Consider the following 24,219-nt stretch of genomic DNA (forward strand, 5'->3'; position numbering starts at 1 on the left):
CTAATGGCGGAACTGCAGAACCTTGTTCTTAATATTTCCTTAGTTTTTTCCCACAATCTACACGCTTATTTCCTCTTCCGCACCACAATTCCACCCATGCAGCCCCTGGTTTTGGTTTCTCTCTCCTCCTCTCTATCGATGGCTCAATCCTTATATTAATCCTTGATCTTCCCCTCTCTCCCACTGTTAAATAATATCATCATCGTCCCACTTCTCTTTGCTTTGAGAATCAGTTGTTTCTGTTGCTTCTTTGTTTCTTAATTTGGATGTTGAGTCTGGGTTTTGAAGGAGAAAGTCTTCTGCCGCATCTGAAGTGAATATATAGTTACACACACACACACACACACATATATATATATATATATATATTACACCTATGACTATGGAGACTGCGAGGGTGGTGGAGCAGGGAAGACATCAGAGGGTTGTTTCGCGTGTTGGGCACGCTAGCAGCAGCAGCAAGGTTAGGTATCAAGTGAAACAGGGTATAAGGAAGAGAAAATGGAGCCGGAAGATTCAGCATCCTCTTTCGTTGGCGCCGCCGTCGACTGTTCCAACCCCGCTGCAACAGCTGTTTGATGCGTGCAGACATGTTTTCAAAGGCCATGGAACCGTTCCTTTGCCTCATCATGTGCACAAGCTGTGTCGCATTCTCGGTACGTTTTTCGGATTTCCCAAGTTTCATACTTTACTTTTGTCTCTTCGATTTCCTGTCGCCTTTTCGATCAATGTATGTGCGTGCATCTGTGCCATGACATAGATTCGCGTCGTTCTGTCTTGGGAAAAAAAAATCCAAATTTGCCAAGATCGAAAAGAATTCGATAGCGTTGCTATAATTAGGAATATAAACCTCGTTCTGTTTGAGGAAAAATTGCAAATTTCAGGTGCTTTCTAAATATGTAGGTTTAGGAACCCTATTGGTACGGATAGTTTTATGAATGAAAATGATATGCCGTCCAAATAAAGTATCGATCCATTTCATGCTTGAAGGAAACATTGTCCAAGTTGATTGCATTACTGCATGTTTAATGTGGACGCCCTCCATCTTCTTAACAAGCCAATTTTATTGTGGTACTGTAGATGATATGACACCAGAAGACATTGGGCTGAGTAGGAATCTGCAGTTCTTCAAGCCTAAGGCTGTTGTGAAAGGGACTCCTAGGGTCACGTATACGACCATATACGAGTGCAATAAATTTTCGGTAAGTCTAGTACTTCCTTCTACCTAGTTTGCCCAGTATTTACTTCGGTCGCTTTCTGCAGAACCGACTATTAGTTCCTTTAAGATCACCATATAGGGTTCTTTACTAGTTAAATTAATAGCATATAAACATTATGGGTGATTTGCAAAGTTTCTTTTTCAAAGACCATTTATTCGGTCGATTGTTGATTGGTTCTCCTGTTTATTTCCATGTGCAGTTGTGCTGCTTTTTTATTCCGGCAAATGGCGTTATCCCACTCCATAACCATCCAGATATGACTGTTTTCAGCAAGCTTCTACTAGGCAAGATGCATATTAAATCATACGATTGGGTTGATCCCGTTAATTCAGATGGCTCCACGCCAGCCTCTCAATGTAAGTCAATATCACTCTCCTGTAAAATTAAAACAAAAAATAAAAACTTCTGGGACCATGTCTTAACCGGTATCTAATACTATTAGGATGATTTTGCAGTGAGACTGGCCGAGTTGAAAGCTGATAGCGTCTTCACAGCCCCTTGCAATGCATCGGTACTCTATCCAACAAAAGGTGGCAACATCCATGCCTTCACAGCCATAACACCATGTGCAGTGCTCGATGTGATTGGACCTCCGTATTCTAAAGAAGATGGCCGGGATTGCTCCTATTACAAAGATCATCCCTATGCTGCATATTCAAGTAAGTGACCTCTTGCTCTGTGGCCTTCATCACTTGCTTCTTTGACAAATTGCCAAATATATGAGTTTGGCTTTGACCTATTGTGACAACCACCAAATTATGGTGTGATGCGTATTATAATTTTTCAAATTAGTGTTCTCGGACTTACATTCATGTAAAGTACACAATCAATGTGAGAGAACGTAGGAAAGAGATGTACACGATGCGTACAAAAGAGAATTTTAATCTACGAGATGAAACATCTTTTAGGTGACGCGGCTGCGTTTTATATTCTCAAGAACCACTACGCCAGTATTCTATCTAACCACTGAAGAAATTTGAACTCCTGATTTCTCAATTGGTTTAACGCAGAAATATTGCATCAATAGAAAATTCTCAAAATCTTTGAAACTTAGTTCGCAGCCATATGTTAAAACTTGTGAAGCAAGTGCAGAGCTTAATATACGTAAAACTTTGATTACTGGAATTTGATGCATTTTTGAGTTTATAAGCTATATCTTATTCGCTTGCCAATGTTTCGATGCAGATGGAGGAGCAGCAGTAACTGAAGAGAAACGCGATTGTTATGGATGGTTGGAAGAGATTGAAATGCCTGAGAACGCAGAAATGGATATAATTGAGTACTTGGGTCCACAAGTTAGTGAGACGAGTTCGTAGCACTCCCGATGTATGTCCTTGAATATATATTCTTCTCCACGCTCTGCTCCAAACGGAAATCTCTCTTTTTTCTTTGGTACAGTGTTTGAATTAAGATAAGATGGTTGTTGAGCTTCCTTTCGTTATTTTGTTCTTTCATATGTACCATACTTTACATGTTTTGAGAAAAAAAGTTGGGTGGATTTGGTTAACATTTGCGCTCATGGTTTATGAATTTGACCAACCTCTTGGAATTCAAATTTTGTACTCTTAACTTTTTGGAACTCAACTTGTGTCGTGTTTCACTTTGCCTTTATATTGTTAAAGTCCGTTGAATAAATTTGTTAAAGCGATTACATGGCAAAAATCCTAAAAAAATTGTTAAGAGTTATTTTCTTATTTGGATAAGAAAACTTCGACTTAAATTTGTTTTTGTTTATTAATTTTCCAATCATATGACACCCATCTCAACGACAAGGGGTTTTATTTGTGCCACATAACAATTTTGATAGATTTGTTAACGAATTTTGACGGTAAAGGTAAAGTGAGACACGAGTTGAGTTTCAATTTAGGAAATAAAATGACAAAATTTGTGTTTTAGGGAGTTAATTGAGATATGAGTTGAGTTTTAGTGGCCAATAAATTGTAGACTGTTGAGAGAGAGAATCCCACGTCTGGGCAAACATATACCGCTTCAAGGCTTCAAGACACAAATTAGGGGTGGATTGGATCTGAGGGATTTGGATCCTCTCCTGAGCTAACGGAGAGGATCCTCCTGACCAAGTGTTATGGACCGTTGGATTTTCATCCAACGGATACAAACAGGTGGATCCTTTTAAAGTTATAATAATTATAACCGTTGGATAAAAATCCAACGGTCCATAACACTTGGTCAGGAGGATCCTCTCCATTAGCTCAGGAGAGGATCCAAATCCGGATCTGAGAATGAAGGAGGTTAGACATATAGGGCCTGCTTGGTTGGCTGTATGAGATTGAGTCTTAGGGATTAGAGTCAATTGGCAGAGACATGTAAGACATAATTTGTAATCCATGCATAAAGATAGATTAGCTAACTACTCTATTGTGGATACGTAATCTATCATTTCTAGTTATGTCCATCTTATATTTTTACACAACAAATAAGAGATTACACTAAAGTTCATTCTAATTGTTCACAACCTATCTCAACTAGTCCACCAACCAGGCCCATACGGCTTCAAGACACAAATTAGGGGTGGGTTGGACCTGAGAATGCAGGAGGTGAGATAGGTGGAGTTTTATGTGTGTTGGTCGGATGGGTATGTTCGTCCGGCCGGCCGAATATAAATTTCTGGACAAATAGCACTAGAGTGGAGTCCTAGATCAAGTGAAAAGGGGGACATGACCTAGGTGGATCTCCTGTTCCAGGGGGCCTGTACCTTTAATAAAGCATATCATATCTAATCACCCGCCAAATCTATCTTCATTTGTCCTATGAAAGAACAATGTCCATTGAAAAATAAAAATCTTGGAGTGTATAATGAATTCTCAATGATTATGGGTTTGAACTTCTGAAATTCATGAGAAACTAATAAATTATTGGATAACCACGACAAGTGATCCAGTGAAAATGCAGTAGAATTTCTAGTCAGGTATGCTCTTTGGTCTTGGTTTGAGTTACGAAGCTAGCAAAAATATGAGTGATTTCCTAGCTGAAAGCTTTGGGAGGACATGTGCCATTTGACTGTGACCAGGGGTGGGTTGAAATGCCTTTAGCCTTTTCAAGCCTCACTAGGAATTTCTTTTTTAACAAATGATATTATCTACACTAAGGGGAAGGAGATGAGATTAGCCTCACAATGAGCTAGCAATCATATGGTTCAAACTCATCTTTGGCAAGAATCGAACCTAAGACCTCTCACTTACAAGTGAAGAGGAATACCACTAGACCGTAGTACTAAGTGGCAAAAAATAAACCAATTATCAGGCCTCAAGTCTACAATTTAGGGTATGGGATACCTCATGCTATGACAAAAAATAAACCAATTATCAGATTCAAATATAAGATATTAATTAAACATTGATGATATAACGATCAAAGATTTGACGATATTGTGATCAACTATTGAAAACTGATCAATTCAACAATTGAAATTTGAAAAATGATCATTTCAGCCAATTTTCACAAAAAAATAAAAATGTTATAACGATAAGAATTTTGATGATATTGTGATCAACTAGTGCAAAATGATCATTTCAGCAACTGAAATTAAAAAAAAAATGATGGCCAATTTACACAGAGGAAATTGGAGGAATGGTCCCTAAACTACGATCGAAATGTAGTTATGGTCCTTAAACTTAAAATTCATTAGATTTGGTCCTTGAACTTAACAAAATGTAGAGTATTGGTCCCTCCATACTAACACTGTGAGATTTTCCATTAGTTTGATGACGTGGTATTTGTGGGCTTCATATTTTTGTTAACTAAATTCCACGTGGCTTAAAAATTCAAAATAAAAATAAATACAAACATAGAGAAAGAAAAAAAATAAAAATATAAAAGTTATCTCTCTCTCTCTCTCCCGTCTTTTCTTCTGCCTCGCCTCTGCCAAACCCCAGCCACAACATTGTAGCACTCTCCAAACAACCAAAACAAAAGAAAGTTTCTAATCCAAATTTCGAACACATCTCCCTTTGTAAATGAATTCACAATGACATCCATCCATGCTGTCTCGATAGGTAAGATTCAAGAGTTTTGTGGGATGCAGGTTCAGGGTTTGGTCAAGGCTGTGCTTTGTGGGCTACAGGTTGGGGTTGGCTGGGGAGTGGGGATTAACGATTGGGGGTTGGAAGTGGGAGGTTGGTGGGGAGTGTATCAAAGATTGAAGTTGAAGGGTGGGCTGCGAGTGTTGGTGGATGAGGTAGGCCTACAATTTTTGTTGTAATTTTCATCTTTTCTATTATATATAGGTGAAACTAACATGTAAACACTTTTAACCAAAACTTAACGGAATTGGTAATGACGGACTAACGCTCCACATCTTATCAAGTTCAAGGACCAAATATAATGATTTTTTAGTTTAGGGACTTGTTGACCCTAAAAACTATCGGGCCTACATGGCGCGGATGCCGAGTAACTAATGAGCTAACTATGTCCTTCGGTTGTATGCAGGGCGTGCCAACTCGTCGCCCGAGGAGTAAAATTTGTTGATGTTGCGTTGGGTGCGGTGCTGACTTCTGAATCCTACAACTACGGCCGAGGAAGGAACACTCTCGACCCTCGGGTTTTAGAGCTTGAAGACAAAGCTACTAGTTCTGCGAAGTTCACAAATCGTCGGCACCATATTCAGTCACGGTGATTATATTCGTAAGAGTATAAGCACGCCGAATCGACACCAGAGTATAGGGACACAGATACTCAAAACAAATGTACGTCTTGATTGTGAAAGTGGTTCGGCTGTCAGAATGCCGAACTCTAAAACCTACTTGTGAATAACCAATCATAAACAACTCGGCGTTCAATATGCTGAGCCCAGTAATTCGTAACACCTCATTTTGCAAAGAATGCTAAGGAGATGACCTCTGCCAATAAGGACTCAAAAATCCTTCTTGACCGAGACTTAGATAGATAACCAGTTAGCCTCGACGCAGTGTTGCTTATCCAAACTGAAGGTGCTCCGCGGTTGGCTAATTCTACGGCAACAGTGCTGTTTATCCAAACTGAAGATGTGTCGGCAAAAGAAGAAAATAAAAATCTCAATGTTGTTGAGAGGTTTTGCAAAAGCGAGGGTTTGTGCAGAGCAGTTTGTGTGCTGAATTGGAGAGAGCCTAATGATGTCCTCCTCCCTCTATTTATAGTAGTCAACCTGCTTCCGCTCGAATCACAACCATACTTGGACTAGAACTCCTTCCTTTGATCTAACCTTATCTCGGCCATTCCTACTCCTACTAGGACTTTGAACTCAACCCCCCTATCAAACCGCATTCAATCCCAAACTTCTACATTCTTATCCTGTCAAAACTCCTTCTCGTATCAGGATTCAACCACTCATGGATTCCTAATAGAACACGGTCGGCCTTGGCTATGTGGCCCACAAGCCTGATGCCCCCCAGCGACTCCTAAGCACGGCCTCTGGGCCGAGAGCAAATCTAAACTCGGCCCAAACCAATATTTTTGGGCCCAAACAGGACTAAAGCTACAATTCTAGGATAGTTAAGGGACCATTCCTCCCATTTCCTCTTACACATAAGGTAAAGATGGTAAGAAACTTAAGTAGTTAAAAACATTAATTCTTATACAGAGGTCTTGAGTTCAACTCTTCATCGTTGACTTTAGAAGGCTCTCATTTCCATGTTGAATGATTCTTCCACTTAAAGTAAGTGGGTCTTTCAAACCCTAAAGGCTACAGTTGTGTCCCAACAAACACGAAATTGGAAAATGCTTCAAGCCTAAAGTTGATATGAGACCAGAAGACATTGGGCTGAGTAGGAATCTGCAGTTCTTCAAGCCTAAAACTGTTGTGAAGGGGACTCCTAGGGTCACGTATACAACCATATATGAGTGCAATAAATTTTCGGTAAGTCTAGTACTTCCTTCTACCTAGTTTGCCCAGTATTTACTTCGGTCGCTTTCCGCAGAACCGACTATTAAGATCACCATATAGGGTGATTTGCAAAGTTTTCTTTTACAAAAACCATTTACTAGGTCGATTGTTGATTGGTTCTCCTGTTTATTTCCATGTGCAGTTGTGCTGCTTTTTTATTCCGGCAAATGGCGTTATCCCACTCCATAACCATCCATTTATGACTGTTTTAAACAAGCTTCTACTAGGCAAGATGCATATTAAATCATACGATTGGGTTGATCCCGTTAATTCAGATGGCTCCACGCCAGCCCCACAATGTGAGTCAATATCACTCTCCTGTAAAGTTAAAAGTTAAAACAAAAAATAAAAACTATCTGGGACCGTGTCTTAACCGGTATCTAATACTATTAGGATGATTTTGCTGTGAGACTGGCCGAGTTGAAAGCTGATAGTGTCTTCACAGCCCCTTGCAATGCATCAGTACTATATCCAACAAAAGGTGGCAACATCCATGCATTCACGGCCATAACACCATGTGCAGTGCTCGATGTGATTGGACCTCCGTATTCTAAAGAAGATGGCCGGGATTGCTCATATGACAAAGATCATCCCTATGCTGCATCTTCAAGTAAGTGACCTCTTGCTCTGTGGCCTTCATCACTTGCTTCTTTGACAAATTGCCAAATATATGAGTTTATTGGCTTTGACCTATTGTGACAACCACCAAATTATGGTGTGATGCGTATTATAATTTTTCAAGTTAGTGTTCTCGGCCTTACATTCATGTAAAGTACACAATCAATGTGAGAGAACGTAGGAAAGAGATGTGCACGATGCAATTTGTGAGCCATTTGGCGATACAAAAGAGAATTTTAATCTACGAGATCAAATATCTTTTGGTGACGCGGCTGTGTTTTATATTCTCAAGAACCACTACGCCAGTTTATGTGTAGTAGTAGTGTACGGTCCTCAACTTTTGCTGCTTAGGTAGGGTCCTCAGTATTCTATCTAACCACTGAAGAAATTTGAACTCCTGATTTCTCAATTGATTTAACGCAGAAAAATTGCATCAATAGCAAAATTTTCAAATTCTTTGAAACTTAGTTCGCAGCCATATGTTAAAACTTGTGAAGCAAGTGCAGAGCTTAATATACTTAAAACTTTGATTACTGAAATTTGATGCATGTTTGAGTTTATAAGCTATATCTTATTCGCTTGCCAATATTTCGATGCAGATGGAGGAGCAGCAGTAACTGAAGAGAAACACGATTGTTATGGATGGTTGGAAGAGATTAAAATGCCTGAGAACGCAGAAATGGATATAATTGAGTACTTGGGTCCACTAGTTAGTGAGACGAGTTCGTAGCACTCCCGATGTATGCCCTTCGAGTATATAACCACGCTCTGCTCTAAACGGAAATCTCTCTTTTTTATTTGGTACAGTGTTTGAATTAAGATAAGATGGTTGTAGAGCTTCCTTACGTTATTTTGTTCTTTCATATGTACCATACTTTACATGTTTTGAGAAAAAAAGTTGGGTGGATTTGGTTAACCTTTGCGCTCATGGTTTATGAATTTGACTGACTTATTGGAATTCAAATTTTATCATTTAACTTTTTGAAACTCAACTCGTGTCATGTTTCACTTTGCCTTTATATGGTTAAAGTCCGTTGAATAAATTTGTTAAAACTATTACATGGCAAAACTCCTAAAAAATTTGTTAAGAGTTATTTTCTTATTTGGATAAGAAAACTTCAACTTAAATTTTTTTTATTTATTAATTTTTCAATCATATGACACCCATCTCAGCAACAATGAGTTTTATTTGTGCCACATAACAATTTTGATGGATTTTTAACGACTTTTGACGATAGAGGCAAAGTGAGACGCGAGCTGAGTTTCAATTCATGGAATAAAATGACAAAATTTGTGTTTTAGGGAGTTAAATGAGATCCGAGTTGAGTTTTCATGGCTAATGAATTGTAGAATGTTGAGAGAGAGAGAGAATCTTGCGTCTAGGTAGACATATATGGCTTCAAGGCTTCAAGGCTTCAAGACACAAATTAGGGGTGGGTTGGATACGAGAATGAAGGAGGTGAGACATTTAGGGTCCGTTTGGTGGCTGTATGAGATTGGGCTTTAGGGATAAGATTGGATTGACAGAGATATGTAAGACATAATTTGTAATCCATGTATAAGAATAGGTTGGACAACTACTTTATTGTGTGGATTCATAACCCATCATGCCTAGTTATGTTCATCTCATATTTTTACACAACAAATAAGGGATTGGCCTAAAGTCCATTCTAATTGTTCACAACCTATCCCAACTAACCCACCAATCCATACCACTTCAAGACACGAATTAGGGGGTTGGACCTGAGAATGCTGGAGGTGAGATAGGTGGAGTTTTATGTGTGTTGGTCGGATGAGTGTATTCGTCCGGCCGGCCGAATATAAAAACTTCTGGACTGAAAGAGCACTAGAGTCGAGTCCTAATCAAGTGAAAAGGGAACATGACCTAGGTGGATCTTCTGTTCCCGGGGGCCTATACCTTTAACAAAGCATATCATATCTAATCACCCGCCAAATCTATCTTCATTTGTCCTATGAAAGAACAATGTCCATTGAAAATTAAAAATCTTGGAGTGTATAATGAATTCTCAATGATTATGGGTTTGAACTTCTGAAATTCATGAGAAATTAATAAATTATTGGATAACCACAACAAGTGGTCCCGTGAAATTAGGGTAGAATTCCCAGTCAGGTATGCTCTCTGATCTTGTTTTGAGGTACGAAGCTAGCAAAAATACGAGTGGTTTCCTAGCTGAAAGCTTTAAGAGGACATGTGTCAGAAATTAATAAATTATTGGATAACCACAACAAGTGGTCCAATGAAATTACGGTAGAATTCCCAGTCAAGTATGCTCTCTGATCTTGTTTTAAGGTAGGAAGCTAGCAAAAATACGAGTGGTTTCCTAGCTGAAAGCTTTAAGAGGACATGTGTCATTTGACTGTGATCAGGAGTGAGCTGAAATGCCTTTAGCCTTTCCAGGCCTCACTAGGATTTAAGTCTACTATTCAGGGTCTGGGATACCTCATGCTACGACAAAAAATAAACAAATTATAAGATATTAATTAAACATTGATGATATAACAATTAAAGATTTGACGATATTGTGATCAACTATTGAAAACTGATCAATTTTACAATTGAAATTTGAAAAATAATCATTTCAGCCAATTTTTACAAAAGATAAAGTTGTTATAATGATTAAAAAAAAATTGACGTTATTGTGATCAACTAGTGAAAAATGATCAATTCAACAATTGAAATTAAAAAAAAAAATGATCATTTTGGCCAATTTACACACAAGATAAAGAAGGTAAGAAACTTAAGTTAGTTTAAAACATTAAGGGGAATTTTATTTAAACTCATTTAACCTCTTTTTACACCCAACTTAAATTTTAAATGTTAATTGTCTATTTTACCCTATTGCATAATTACTATTAAGTACAAAATGAAATTAATAATAAAACTCAAATTTATCAATAAACTCAAACACTATAATTAAACCCTACGATCACTCTTTGTTTATTCTACGTTCATTCTGACTAAAACCCTAATAGCTCTTATAGATACTTTCATGGTTACCAGTCATATCTCTCCTCCGATTCCGTTGTGTATGCAAGTCATGGCGCGACTTAATCTCCACTTCCCAGTTCGTCGCCAAGCACCGAACACATACCAACGACAACAACAAGAATGTCCTGATTCTCTTTAAACGCCCATATCCACTTCCCCATGACTAGCCACCAATCCCCTTTCGATTTCCCCGACTCACTGACTACAAATCACTAAAAAAGAATGTTGGCGACGCCTCCGCCGATGCAGCCACATCATCAGCAATAGAAAGCAGCCGTAGAGTGGCCTCATTCGGTTCTTCCAATGGCCTCATTTGCCTATTACTTGACTGGCCTCCACCTCGTGACTACTACAGGTGCTACGTGAACCCTAGTACCAGAACAGCCCGTAAGTTACCAGACATTGATTGTTTCGTTACAACCCGTTTTATTATGGAAAACCATGCAAAGAACTTACGTCTAAACACATCACATTTAGCTTTAAAAATCAAATGGGTGTAAAAATAAATCCACATATTGAATTGGGTTTATGGGGTATATTAGGTATTAAATTTGGGTTTAAAGAGATATTAATAGTTTAGTTAAAAATCAAATGGGTGCAAAGAGTTGGTGTAGAAATAGGTTATATGAGTTTAAATAAAATTTCCCAAACATTAATCCTTCTACATAGTATTGAGTTCGACTCTCCCTCATTGAATATTATTTGTATAAACAAAAAATGGATAATAATATGTGTGACTGTGATAGGTTTACAAGGAAACTCTCAACTTTTATGTGTAGTAGTTATGTACGAGTCCTAAAATGTACAAGTACATGCTGAATATTTAACCTGACGGTCCTGACCATTTGCTGCTTAGGCAGGGTCCTCAGTCATTCTATCTAACCACTGAAGAAATTTGAACTCCTAATTTCTCAATTCGTTTAACGCAGAAAAAATGCATCAATAGATATACCAAATTCTCAAATTCTTTGAAACGTAGTTCGCAGCCTTATGTTAAACTTGTGAAGCAAGTGCAGAGCTTGACATACTTAAAACTTTGATTACTGGAATTTGATGCATGTTTGAGTTTATAAGCTGTATCTTATTCGCTTGCCAATGTTTCGATGCAGATGGAGGAGCAGCAGTAACTGAAGAGAAACGCGATTGTTATGGATGGTTGGAAGAGATTGAAATGCCTGAGAACGCAGAAATGGATATGATTGAGTACTTGGGTCCACAAGTTAGTGAGACGAGTTCGTAGCACTCCCGATGTATGCCCTTCGAGTATACATTCTTCTCCACGCTCTGCTCTAAACGGAAATCTCTCTTTTTTTCTTTGGTACAGTGTTTGAATTAAGATAAGATGGTTGTAAAGCTTCCTTTCGTTATTTTGTTTTTTCATATGTACCATACTTTACATGCTTTGAGAAAAAAAGTTGGGTGGATTTGGTTAACCTTCGCGCTCATGGTTTATGAATTTGACTAACTTCTTAGAATTCAAATTTTGTCATATAACTTTTTGAAACTCAACTTGTGTCATGTTTTACTTTGCCTTTATACTGTTAAAGTCCGTTGAATAAATTTGTTAAAACTATTACATGGCAAAACTCCTAAAAAATTTGTTAAGAGTTATTTTCTTATTTGGATAAGAAAACTTCAACTTAATTTTTTTTTTATTAATTTTTCACTCATATGACACCCATCTCAGCAACAATGGGTTTTATTTGTGCCACATAACAATTTTGATGGATTTTTAACGACTTTTGACGATAGAGGCAAAGTGAGACGCAACTTGAGTTTTAGTTCGTGGAATAAAGTGACAAAATTTGTGTTTTAGGGAGTTAAATGAGATCCAAGTTGAGTTTTCATGGCTAATGAATTGTAGAATGTTGAGAGAGAGAATCTCGTGTCTGGGTAGACATATATGGCTTCAAGGCTTCAAGACACAAATTAGGGGTGGGTTGGATATGAGAATGCAGGAGGTGAGACATATAGGGACCGCTTGGTGGCTGTATGAGATTGGGCCTTAGGGATAAGATTGGAATGACAGAGACATTTAAGACATAATTTGTAATCCATATATAAGAATAGGTTGGATAACTACTTTATTGTGTGGATTCATAATCCATCATGCCTAGTTATGTCCATCTCATATTTTTACACAACAAATAAGGGATTGGCCTAAAGTCCATTCTAATTGTTCACAACCTATCCCAACTAACCCACCAACCCATACGGCTTCAAGACACGAATTAGGGGGTTGGACCTGAGAATGCTGGAGGTGAGATAGGTGGAGTTTTATGTGTGTTGGTCGGATGGGTGTGTTCGTCCGGCCGGCCGAATATAAAAACTTCTGGACTGAAATAGCACTAGAGTCGAGTCCTAATCAAGTGAAAAGGGAACATGACCTAGGTGGATCTCCTGTTCCAGGGGGCCTATACCTTTTACAAAGCATATCATATCTAATCACCCGCCAAATCTATCTTCATTTGTCCTATGAAAGAACAATGTCCATCGAAAATTAAAAATCTTGGAGTGTATAATGAATTCTCAATGATTATGGGTTTGAACTTCTGAAATTCATGAGAAATTAATAAATTATTAGATAACCACAACAAGTGGTCCAATGAAATTACTGTAGAATTCCCAATCATGTATGCTCTCTGGTCTTGGTTTGAGGTACGAAGCTAGCAAAAATACGAGTGGTTTCCTAGCTGAAAGCTTTAAGATGACGTGTGTCATTTGACTGTGGTCATGAGTGAGCTGAAATGCCTTTAGCCTTTCCAGGCCTCACTAGGATTTAAGTCTACTATTTAGGGTTTGGGATACCTCATGCTACAGCAAAAAATAAACAAATTATCATATTCAAATATAAGATATTAATTAAACATTGATGATATAACGATTAAAGATTTGACGATATTGTGATCAACTATTGAAAACTGATCAATTTAACAATTGAAATTTGAAAAATAATCATTTTGGCCAATTTTCACAAAAGATAAAGTTGTTATAACAATAAAAAAAATTGACAATATTGTGATCAACTAGTGAAAAATGACCAATTCAACAATTGAAATTAAAAAAAAAAAAATTGATCATTTTGGCCAATTTACACACAAGATAAAGATGGTAAGAAACTTAAGTTAGTTAAAAACATTAATCCTTATATAGGTATTGAGTTCGACTCTCCCTCGTTGAATATTATTTGTATATACAAAAAATGGATAAGAATATGTGTGACTGTGATAGGTTTACAAGGAAACTCTCATCTTTTATGTGTAGTAGTTATGTACGAGTCCTAGAATGTACAAGTATATGCTGAATATTTAACCTGACGGTCCTGACCATTTGCTGCTTAGGCAGGGTCCTCAGTCATTCTATCTAACCACTGAAGAAATTTGAACTCCTAATTTCTCAATTCGTTTAACGCAGAAAAAATGCATCAATAGATATACCAAATTCTCAAATTCTTTGAAACGTAGTTCGCAGCCATATGTTAAACTTGTGAAGCAAGTGCAGAGCTTGATATACTTAGAACTTTTATTACTGGAATTTGATGCATGTTTGAGTTTATAAGCTATATCTTATTCGCCTGCCAATGGTTCGATGCAGATGGAGGAGCAACAGTAACAGAAGAGAAACGCGATTGTTATGGATGGTTGGAAGAGATTGAAATGCCCTTCGAGTATATATTCTTCTCCACACTCTGCACTAAACGGAAATCTCTCCTTTTTTTTCTTTGGTACAGTGTTTGAATTAAGATAAGATGGTTGTAGAGCTTCCTTTCGTTATTTGTTCTTTCATATGTACCATACTTACATGTTTTGAGAAAAAAAGTTGGTGGATTTGGTTAACCTTTGCGCTGACCTCTTGGAATTCAAATTTTGTCATGTAACTTTTTGAAACTCAACTCGTGTCATGTTTCACTTTGCCTTTATACTGTTAAAGTTCGTTAAATAAATTTGTTAAAACTATTACATGGCAAAACTCCTAAAAAAATTGTTAAGAGTTATTTTCTTATTTGGATAAGAAAACTTCGACTTAAATTTGTTTTATTTATTAATTTTTCAATCATATGACACCCATCTCAACAACAATGGGTTTTATTTGTGCCACATAACAATTTTGATAGATTAATTAACGAATTTTGACGATAAAGGCAAAGTGAGACACTAGTTGAGTTTCAGTTCAGGGAATAAAGTGACAAAATTTGTGTTTCAATGAGTTAAATGAGATCCGAGTTGAGTTTTAGTGGATAATGAATTGTATAATGTTGAGAGAGAGAATCTCGCAACTGAAGAGACATTACGACTTCAAGGCTTCGAGACACAAATTAGGGGTGGATTGGATCTAAGAATGCAGGAGGTGAGACATATAGGGCCTGCTTGGTGAGCTGTATGAAATTGAGCTTTAAGGATAAGAGTGGATTGGCAGAGACATGTAAGACATAATTTGTAATTCATGCATAAGAATAGGTTAGATAACTACTTTATTTTGGATTTATAATTCATCATGTCTAATCATATCCATCTCATATTTTTACACAACAAATAAAAGATTGGACTAAAGTCCATCCTAATTGTTCACAACTTATCTGAACTAGCTCATCAACCAGGCCCATACGGCTTGAAGACACAAATTAGGGGTGGGTTGGACCTGAGAACGCAGGAGGTGAGGTAGGTGGAGTTTTATGTATGTAGGTCGGATGGGTGTGTTCGTCCGGCCGGCCGAATATAAGAATTTCTGGACTCAAATAGCACTAGAGTGGAGTCCTAAATCAAGTGAAAGGGGAACATGACCTAGGTGGATCTCCTGTTCCAGGGGGCCTATGCCTTTAATAAAACATATCATATCTAATCACCCACCAAATCTATCTTCATTTGTCTTATGAAAGAACAATGTCCATTGAAAATTAAAAATCTTGGAGTGTATAATGAATTCTCAATGATTATAGGTTTGAACTTCTGAAATTCATGAGAAATTAATAAATTATTGGATAACTACGACAAGTGGTCTAGTGAAAATGCGGTAGAATTCCCAGTCAGGTATGCTTTTTGGTCTTGGTTTAAGGTACGAAGCTGGCAAAAATACTAGTGATTTCCTGGCTTGAAGCTTTGGGAGGACGTGTGCCCATTTGATTGTAGCCATGGGTGGGCTGAAATACATTTAGCATTTCTAGGCATCACTAGGAATTAAGTCTCCTATTCAAGGTATGGGATACCTCATGCCATTTAGTATTATTGTCTAATGATATTCCTCTTTACTTATAAGTGAGAGGTCTTAGGTTCGATTCTCACCAAAGGTGAATTTGAACCACATTATTGCTAGCACATTGTGAGGCTTAGCCTATCCCTTCCCCCTTAGTGTAGATAATATCATTTGTTAAAAAAAAAAGATATTAATTAAACATTGATGATATAATGATCAAAGATTTGACGATATTGTGATCAATTATTGAAAACTGATCAATTCAACAAGTGAAATTTGAAAAATAATCATTTCGGCCAATTTTCACAAAAGATAAAGTTGTTATAACGATAAAAAAAATTGACGATATTGTGATCAACTAGTGAAAAATGATCAATTCAACAATTGAAATTTAAAAAAAAAATGATCATTTTGGCCAATTTACACACAAGATAAAGATGGTAAGAAACTTAAGTTAGTTAAAAATATTAATCCTTATACATAGGTCTTGAGTTCGACTCTCCCTCGTTGAATATCATTTGTATAAAGAAAAAATGGATCAGAAAATGTGTGACGGTGATAGGTTTACAAGGAAACTCTCATCTTTTATGTGACGTTAAAAGGCTCTCAATTCCATGTTGATTGATACTTCCACATTAAGTAAGTGGGTCTTTCAAACCCTAGAGGATCCAGTTGTGTCCCAACAAACACAACATTGGAAAATGCTTTTCCTTATCGACCTCCATTGTCCTCCTGATGTGATGTTCGCACACTTTCTTGAGTTAGGGACAATAATTTCTAAATTATTTTAAGGAAATCTTGGTGCATTTCATGTTGTTCTAATAAACTATGAGAGAGACGTTGCAACAAATGGAAGAAAATCGTGACAAGATAATCAAAATTTAACATGAAATGAAGGGAAATGAAGGGTTTGTAAAATCTTAAAAAAAAAAAAAACAAAATTTTCTAGATCAAATCTGCAAAAGGAGCAAGTGCATATATAATAAAATAAGATAGCACTTTACCTTAAGTGGTGGAAAGCAATAATATACTTGGGGCGGGTTTGATCCCTACCGATCTTCATTTCTCTTAATATTTAACAATGTAACCCAATAACATTATCGTTTGTAATAAAAAAGAGAGATAACTACGTGTATTAGAGGGATCCATAACGGATTTTTAAAGCCATACCTTTCTTAAGAGTGTTCTGAAAGAATTTTAACAAGGTTACGTTTTGTGAGGATTTTTGAAGAGATTCACAAAATCAAAATTAAACATTGTAAGTAGCTCATGTATTTTTAGAATAATGTTTTTGTAGATATTCACACAAAATCAATCAGACCTTGTGAGAAGCTCATATTTTATGTTGTCGTTAAAATTTTTTTTTAAACACAACGTACCCAGAATGGAATTTCTTCTAGGAGTTTTTTTAACTTTAGTCCTTTAAGAAGATTGAAATTCAAAATAAATTTGGTGTTAGATTAAATATTGATTATAATCCCTTGATATGTCCTTAATTCAAAATAATTAATGTGCATTTTATTTAATGTCTCCTGTCACATCCCCGCCCGGGTCCACCACATTCTGGCCCCGTTCCACCACCGTAACACAATATTGTCCGTTTTTGGCTTACCATTCCCTCACGGTTTTATTTTTTTTGGGAACTCACGAGCAACTTCCCAGTAGGTCACCCATCATGGGAGTGCTCTGGCCTCCTTCTCGCTTAACTTCAAAGTTCCTACAGAACCTGAAGCCAGTAAGCTCCCAAAAGGCCTTGTGCTAGGTAGGGATGTGAATATACATTTAAGGATCACTCCCCTAGGCAATGTGGGATGTTACAATCCACCCCTCTTAGGGGCCCGACGTCCTCGTCGGTACACTTCCGGCCAGGGATTGGCTATGATACCATTTGTCACATCCCAGCCCGGGTCCACCACATTCTAGGCCCGTTCCACTACCGTAGCACGATATTGTCCACTTTGGGCTTACCATTCCCTCAAGGTTTTTTTTTTTTTTTGGGAACTCACGAGCAACTTCCAAGTAGGTCACCTATCATGGGAGTGATCTGGCCTCCTTCTCGCTTAACTTCGGAGTTCCTACGGAACTTGAAGCCAGTGAGCTCCCAAAAGGCCTCGTGCTAGGTAGGGATGTGAATGTACATTTAAGGATCACTCCCCTGGGCGATGTGGGATGTTACATCTCCCATTAAAAAATTTAATTTATTAATATACAAATTTTAATTTATTTTTTTACCAAATAAGAGTTTTTTAATTTATTAATTTTATTTAACATTCTTCAAACTTGAAAGACTCAATTAATGCACCTAAATGTGTGTACCGAAATGTATTATATTGAACTAATGTATTTAAATGTTAGTACCGAAATGTATGTACTGAAATATATGCACAAAAATGTATTATATTAAATTAATGTACCTAAATGTGTGTACCGAAATGTTAGCACCGAAATGTATTATATTGAATTAATGTACCTAATATTTGTATTGAAATGAATGTACCGAAATGTGTGTACTGAAATGTATGCACCGAAATGTATTATATTGAACTAATGTACCTAAATATTTGTATTAAAATGTATGTACCGAAAAATGTGTGCCTAAATATATGCACCGAAATGTATTATATTGAATTAATATACCTAAATATTTGTATCAAAATGTATGTACCGAAATATGTGTACCTAAATATATGCACTGAAATGTATTATAATGAATTTAATGTACCTGAATGAAGAAGACAAAGTACATCGAAATATATTGTATAACAAAAATTAATTTATCTAAATGTTTACAATAAAATATATTACGATAAATGAAATAAAAATGAAAATTATAATGAAATAAAAATAGTATATTAAAAATTTGGAAGAAAAAGAGAAATAATTAAAAAAATCAAAATATACTTAATAAATAAGGTTATTAATGTATCAAGAGACTAAAATTAGATTTTAATCTTACTCATGATTTTTAATCTAAAAATCATCTTTGTCAGAGATTAAAATGAAGTTTTCTTTTCTTCTATCAAAACATTTATGCATATAAATTTTAAGAAACTTATGTTACACGACAAACTCCACAAAAGTAGTAGGTTTGTTTTGTGACTACTTTTGTAGAATTTCTCACCACTAATTATAAAACGTGTGTAACAATTTTTTGTTTGGGGCAAAATACAAATGAAGGACACTCGAGAGAGTTGACGGTTAGCAGAAGAGAACGAAGAACAACTGATAAAAGCCAGAAGCAACAGATTATGTGGAGAGAGTGGGCCACGGCTACACCATACAAAGACGAGTGGATGAAAAGCCAAAGCTCACCAGTACCACACCACCACACTCAGAAAGCAAAAGCATGGCTACCTTTTTATTTCACTATTTCCAATTTAAATAAATTTTAATTTTCGAAATCAATCTGGAATTCAGAGAATATTATTAGCAAGTTGATTTATGTACGGTTTACAGTCTACTACTTGTCTCTTCAATACTGTCCTCTAGCATGCTTCACCGTTATTATATAATTTTATCATTAAAAATCTCGATATAACGAAAAGTCATATCTCCCTTGAAAGAATGCTGAGCAAAACTACAAAATATAAGTTATATTTAATTTTGTTAACTTTTCGACGAGGTTCTTATATTATATTCTTCAACAACAGTCACAGTGAAATAGAACTTCCGGACCCTTCTGATCTGTTCTGTTTTTTTCTTTTGCTTTCAGTTGCAGTCCAAGTATGGCTTCCCTTTTGAGTTTAGCTTTTCCAAAAAGCACAAGAAAAATATTCCAGAATAGCAAAAATTAAAACACAGAAAAATAACTAAAATAAATATAAATGTAAAATGTCAGTTTCAAGTTGTCACTTGTCACTAGATTGTCTTGTTGTGGTATTTAAACTAGAAACTGACTTGTGGAGAAGAAAGAAGAAAAGAAGAAATATCCATCTCTTTTTCTGTGTCAGTAACTAAGATTTTCAATGGGTGGTTCAGAAAACTTTGGGATTTACTGAAGCAATAGGCAGGTCAGTGTTTGTTTATTTATTTATTTTATTGGTTTTGTTTCAATTTATTGCAGTTTGATCAGATAATTTATGTTTATGTAGTTAAAAAGTTTAGAAATTCTTTTGTTTGAGGGGATTCCTGTGTTTTTTTGGAGCAGTTTTTGGTGAATATTTACTTCATTTGAAGTTAAAGTCACAATTATTTGATTAGTTAATTATAACCAATGAAATCTCAACGTATCTGTGTGGTTAGTAGTAGCCAGTAGGGCAATGACCCTTCTCTCTAAGATGTTTGACATATCGCTCTTGTTAATTTGCTTTCACAGGGATTTGGCAAAGCAAAAGCTTGTGGATTTGTAACCATCATTATTTTCGTGGATTTGTTTGGATCCCAAGTCACATTGAACTATTTGTTCAATCTTCAATCCATTGAGCTAAGGTAACCTTCTTGATTCCTGAATAAACTTGTGTTCCGACCCTGCAAAGCGCGGAGTCTTGTTGGTTTAAAGGGTTTCTGTATATGGTTTTGGGAAGCTGAATGTGTTAACTGGAACTGCTATGGCAAAACTCTCTCTCTCTTTTCTGCCTTTGGTTCTTGCTATCATTCTATCTTCAGTTCGTCATTCCGAACAACGTCAATCCTCCGAAGCTCAGACCCTTTTGAGAATTACGCAACTCATAAACTTTCCCGTTGTGAAAAGCTTGAATAACGACACAGATTTTTGCAACTTTGAAGTGAATGCTGCTTTTACGGTCTCATGCTACGAAGGAAGCATAACCCAGCTGCATATAATCGGCGAAAAACCTGCTCCTTTGTTGCCTCAAAACTTTTCGATTGATTCCTTTGTAACAACTCTGGTTAAGCTTCCGAGGTTGAAGGTCCTCACATTGGTTTCTGTTGGTCTATGGGGAACCTTGCCGGCTAAAATCGCACGTTTATCATCACTCGAAATACTTAATGTGACTTCAAATTTCTTGAATGGCACCATCCCTCCAGAGCTTTCCTCTCTAACAAGCCTCCAGACTCTTGTACTCGATGACAACATGTTTTCTGGACCGCTTCCAGAAGGGCTGAGTTCACTTCCAGTTTTGTCTGTTTTGAGTTTGAAGAAAAACTCGTTCAATTCGTCCTTGCCGAGTTCATTGAGTGATTTGGAAAATCTTAGAGTTCTCGGGCTTTCTCAAAACCGTTTCCATGGGGAACTGCCCGATCTTAGTCGTTTGACAAACCTTCAAGTTCTTGAAGTGGGAGATAATGCTTTTGGACCTCAGTTTCCGAAACTTGGGAAAAAGTTGGTCACCCTTGTACTGAGAAAGAACAAGTTTAGGTCTTCCATCCCTGCTGAATTGAGCTCGTATTATCAGCTACAACGTCTAGACGTTTCTTCCAACGTGTTCATGGGGCCATTTCCTCCATCGCTGCTATCTCTACCTTCGATTACTTATCTTAATATTTCGGGAAACAAGTTTACAGGAATGCTTTCTGAAAATTTGCCTTGCAATGCTGAACTTAAAGCTGTGGATTTGTCCTCGAATCTTTTGACCGGAAGCTTACCTAAATGTCTTGAGTCGGATTCTAAGGACAGGGTTGTCCTGTATGCAAGGAATTGTTTAGCTACTAGTAATCAAAATCAACATCCGGTTCAATTTTGCCTCAATGGGGCGTTAGCTGTTGGAATCGTACCTGACCAAAGCAAGCGAAAGAAAGCCTCCAAAGCAGCCCTTGCCATAGGTATAATTGGAGGGATTTTCGGAGGTGTTCTACTTGTCGGTCTGATTTTCCTTGTATATAGAAGAATTAATACCAACAAGACATTGAAGAAATCTCCACCAAGATCAATAACAGAGAATGCATCAAGTGGATATACATCAAAGTTACTATCAGATGCAAGTAAGTTCTCATATCTCTCTCGGTCTCTCGCTCTCACACATGCTCACATGCTCACACACACACATACACGCAAAAATAAACGATGAGAAAGGAAAACCATAAATACTGGATGCTGGTTGGCCAATTTTTCCAGTGTACTCAAAATGTCTGATAATATGATCTTCTGCTTATACCTAAAGGATATATATCTCAAACAATGAAGACGGGAGCGCTTGGCCTTCCAAGTTATCGAACCTTTTCACTCGAGGAACTTGAGGACGCTACACAAAACTTTGATACGTCTACTTTCATGGGTGAAGGCTCACATGGACAGGTACATAACATAAACCTCTTACTTTCATGTGGTATTTATTGATGAGCTTTTGTGGATGCTTTTGAATGCAGTTTTGTGTGATTAACTATGCATTAAATCATAGAATTTCTTCCGAGCTTAAATAAATGGTCGTTACCTGGTGTTTTCGTCCCTTTTGTGATCTCAGATGTACAGAGGCCAGTTGAAGGATGGTTCTTTTGTTGCCATCAGATGCTTGAAAATGAAAGGAAGTCACAGCACTCAAAATTTCATGCACCACATAGAGCTAATTATGAAACTACGGCATCGCCATTTGGTCAGCGCACTTGGACACTGCTTTGAGTGTTACTTGGATGATTCGAGCGTCAGCAGAATATTTCTTGTTTTCGAATATGTACCATATGGCACACTCCGGAGCTGGATATCTGGTAATTCATCATGAAATATTTTATTTAATTTCTCCACCATGACCTTGTTTTTTTCTTTTGATTTCACACATTCATCTGGAATTTTTCGTTCTGTTTTTTCTTTTCCGGAAGAGGGACATCCCAGACGATCACTCGCGTGGACACAACGCATAGCAGCTGCAATTGGCATAGCGAAGGGCATTCAGTTTTTGCACACAGGGATCATGCCTGGTGTATATTCAAGTAATCTTAAAATAACAGACATTTTACTGGATCAGAATTTTGGTGCGAAAATTAGCAGTTACAACCTTCCTCTGTTAGAAGAAAATATGGAACAGGTAAAGATTATGTTGTAATTAACTCACTGGGGTTGTCAATTCAATTCTCGAAGCAAATCATTATGCACCGGTTTTCAGCTACGCTTCTCCTTGCAGGGTGGACATGGAGTCTCTTCAAGTGGATCCATAACTTCTAGTACCGGTGCAAGGTCCGCAGTGAAAATTTTCAATCACTTTTAAGTTACATGTATACTAAAACACTTAAATGCACCATTCATAGGAACTTCTTAATTCTATTACTTTTGATGTTAATCTTAGCACGCCTTTGTTCTTGTCGACACCTTTTCACTGCTTGCTACCTTCGCAGTATTGCTTGTAACCATTGTGCTATGTTGGTTGACAGGAAGAAACACGACGATAGGACTGATGTTCATGACTTTGGAGTAATATTGCTGGAACTGATCAAGGGGAGACCGGTTAAGTCTGAGGCTCAAATCGAGGATTTAGAAGATCAGGTAAAAGAAACTTGCTTTTCTTATATTTTCTTCGAAAGCTTCATTTTAATTTTTGAGGAAACAAGATCTGTCAATATCTCCCATGCCGCCTGCAATGCTCTCGCAGACCTTATGATTTTCGATCTTTCATGGAAGAAGTGTTGGCTAATTTCACTACTAGAGAAAACACAAACTCGTTTTGTTGGCCTTCGTTCGAGGATCAAGAGACTAAAAAATTTACTAAAATAAAGATGAAAGATTACAAAGAAAATTTCTTATAGTTACACTCAACCTTATAATTATTTCTGAAAATAATTCTTCTTTTTCTCTTTGCCAGGGTAATATCTTAATATGGGAACAAGTAATCAATTTATATATATTCGTTGATGATGCAGGTACAAGTGGCCCTTACAGCTGATGATGCAGCTCGAAGAAGCGTAGTTGATTCACGGATTAAGCAGACGTGCTTGGATCTGTCAGTGAAGACAATGATGGAAGTTTGTGTTCGGTGTCTGCGCAAGGATCCAGCAGATAGGCCTTCTATTGAGGATGTTCTGTGGAACTTGCAGTATGCTGAACAAGTTCAGGATGCATGGCAAGGAGGAGAATCCCAGAGCAGTGAGGACTCTCCGGTTTCATCTCCAAAACCTCCACGCCTCGCCTTCAAGTTGTGAGTTACCGGAGTTTTTTTTAATGCTTGAGAATTCATACCACGGATACCTACACAAAGATGACGACTTCCGCCGCGAAAGATGTTACATTGCTCATATCCAGCATCATAGGTTACTGAAGACCATAAAAAGGGATCAATTGATGGGGAAACTGCCTTGCCGGCCAGTGATCTATGTTCTGCAGCAGTTCAGAGATTTCTTGGTTTTCAAGTCACAACTGTAAATTAAGGAGTGTAAACAATCACTTTTGACCGTCTATATATGTTCATCATCTTATTACA

The 24,219-nt window shown here is 37.1% G+C and overlaps 3 protein-coding genes across 5 annotated transcripts; all 3 read left to right on the top strand.

The window, feature by feature from the left end:
* The first annotated feature begins 76 nt into the window (after positions 1-76).
* Positions 77-11,981, top strand: LOC126593419 (plant cysteine oxidase 2-like). Of its 2 annotated transcripts, none has more exons than XM_050259488.1 (5): positions 77-656; positions 1,081-1,202; positions 1,420-1,576; positions 1,676-1,879; positions 11,836-11,981. In XM_050259488.1, exons 1-5 carry the CDS (start codon positions 377-379, stop codon positions 11,964-11,966), a joined length of 894 nt encoding a protein of 297 aa, XP_050115445.1. In that variant the 5' UTR covers positions 77-376; the 3' UTR covers positions 11,967-11,981. The 2 variants fall into 2 exon arrangements, with proteins under 2 accessions (XP_050115445.1, XP_050115444.1); XM_050259487.1 differs by lacking the exon at positions 11,836-11,981 and adding an exon at positions 2,406-2,727 and having other exon boundaries at positions 86-656.
* Positions 7,314-8,708, top strand: LOC126593420 (plant cysteine oxidase 2-like). The gene is made up of 3 exons (XM_050259489.1): positions 7,314-7,397; positions 7,492-7,708; positions 8,316-8,708. Exons 1-3 carry the CDS (start codon positions 7,374-7,376, stop codon positions 8,444-8,446), a joined length of 372 nt encoding a protein of 123 aa, XP_050115446.1. The 5' UTR covers positions 7,314-7,373; the 3' UTR covers positions 8,447-8,708.
* Positions 11,982-19,624: 7,643 nt separating the features above from the next.
* Positions 19,625-24,219, top strand: LOC126593421 (probable inactive leucine-rich repeat receptor-like protein kinase At3g03770). 2 transcript variants are annotated; one of them, XM_050259490.1, is made up of 8 exons: positions 19,625-19,926; positions 20,232-21,796; positions 21,976-22,109; positions 22,276-22,516; positions 22,628-22,833; positions 22,930-22,982; positions 23,177-23,288; positions 23,663-24,219. In XM_050259490.1, the coding sequence occupies exons 2-8, from the start codon at positions 20,464-20,466 to the stop codon at positions 23,939-23,941; spliced, it is 2,358 nt and encodes a 785-aa protein (XP_050115447.1). In that variant the 5' UTR covers positions 19,625-19,926; positions 20,232-20,463; the 3' UTR covers positions 23,942-24,219. The 2 variants fall into 2 exon arrangements, with proteins under 2 accessions (XP_050115447.1, XP_050115448.1); XM_050259491.1 differs by lacking the exon at positions 19,625-19,926 and adding an exon at positions 19,964-20,069.

This window comes from Malus sylvestris, chromosome 12 (genome assembly GCF_916048215.2).
Source record: "Malus sylvestris chromosome 12, drMalSylv7.2, whole genome shotgun sequence".
Taxonomy (NCBI): domain Eukaryota; kingdom Viridiplantae; phylum Streptophyta; class Magnoliopsida; order Rosales; family Rosaceae; genus Malus; species Malus sylvestris.

What these genes read in the sequence shown, in the direction of transcription:
- LOC126593419 (XM_050259488.1), top strand. Translation starts at nt 377, where the DNA reads ATGACTATGGAGACTGCGAGGGTGGTGGAGCAGGGAAGACATCAGAGG. An exon ending in ACGAGTGCAATAAATTTTCG is followed by an intron (nt 1,203 to 1,419) that starts GTAAGTCTAGTA and finishes TTCCATGTGCAG; the next exon opens with TTGTGCTGCTTTTTTATTCC. An exon ending in TCCCTATGCTGCATATTCAA is followed by an intron (nt 1,880 to 11,835) that starts GTAAGTGACCTC and finishes GTTTCGATGCAG; the next exon opens with ATGGAGGAGCAGCAGTAACT.
- LOC126593420 (XM_050259489.1), top strand. Translation starts at nt 7,374, where the DNA reads ATGGCTCCACGCCAGCCCCACAAT. An exon ending in CTCCACGCCAGCCCCACAAT is followed by an intron (nt 7,398 to 7,491) that starts GTGAGTCAATAT and finishes TAATACTATTAG; the next exon opens with GATGATTTTGCTGTGAGACT. An exon ending in TCCCTATGCTGCATCTTCAA is followed by an intron (nt 7,709 to 8,315) that starts GTAAGTGACCTC and finishes ATTTCGATGCAG; the next exon opens with ATGGAGGAGCAGCAGTAACT.
- LOC126593421 (XM_050259490.1), top strand. Translation starts at nt 20,464, where the DNA reads ATGGCAAAACTCTCTCTCTCTTTTCTGCCTTTGGTTCTTGCTATCATT. An exon ending in ACTTCTAGTACCGGTGCAAG is followed by an intron (nt 22,983 to 23,176) that starts GTCCGCAGTGAA and finishes GTTGGTTGACAG; the next exon opens with GAAGAAACACGACGATAGGA. An exon ending in TCGAGGATTTAGAAGATCAG is followed by an intron (nt 23,289 to 23,662) that starts GTAAAAGAAACT and finishes TTGATGATGCAG; the next exon opens with GTACAAGTGGCCCTTACAGC.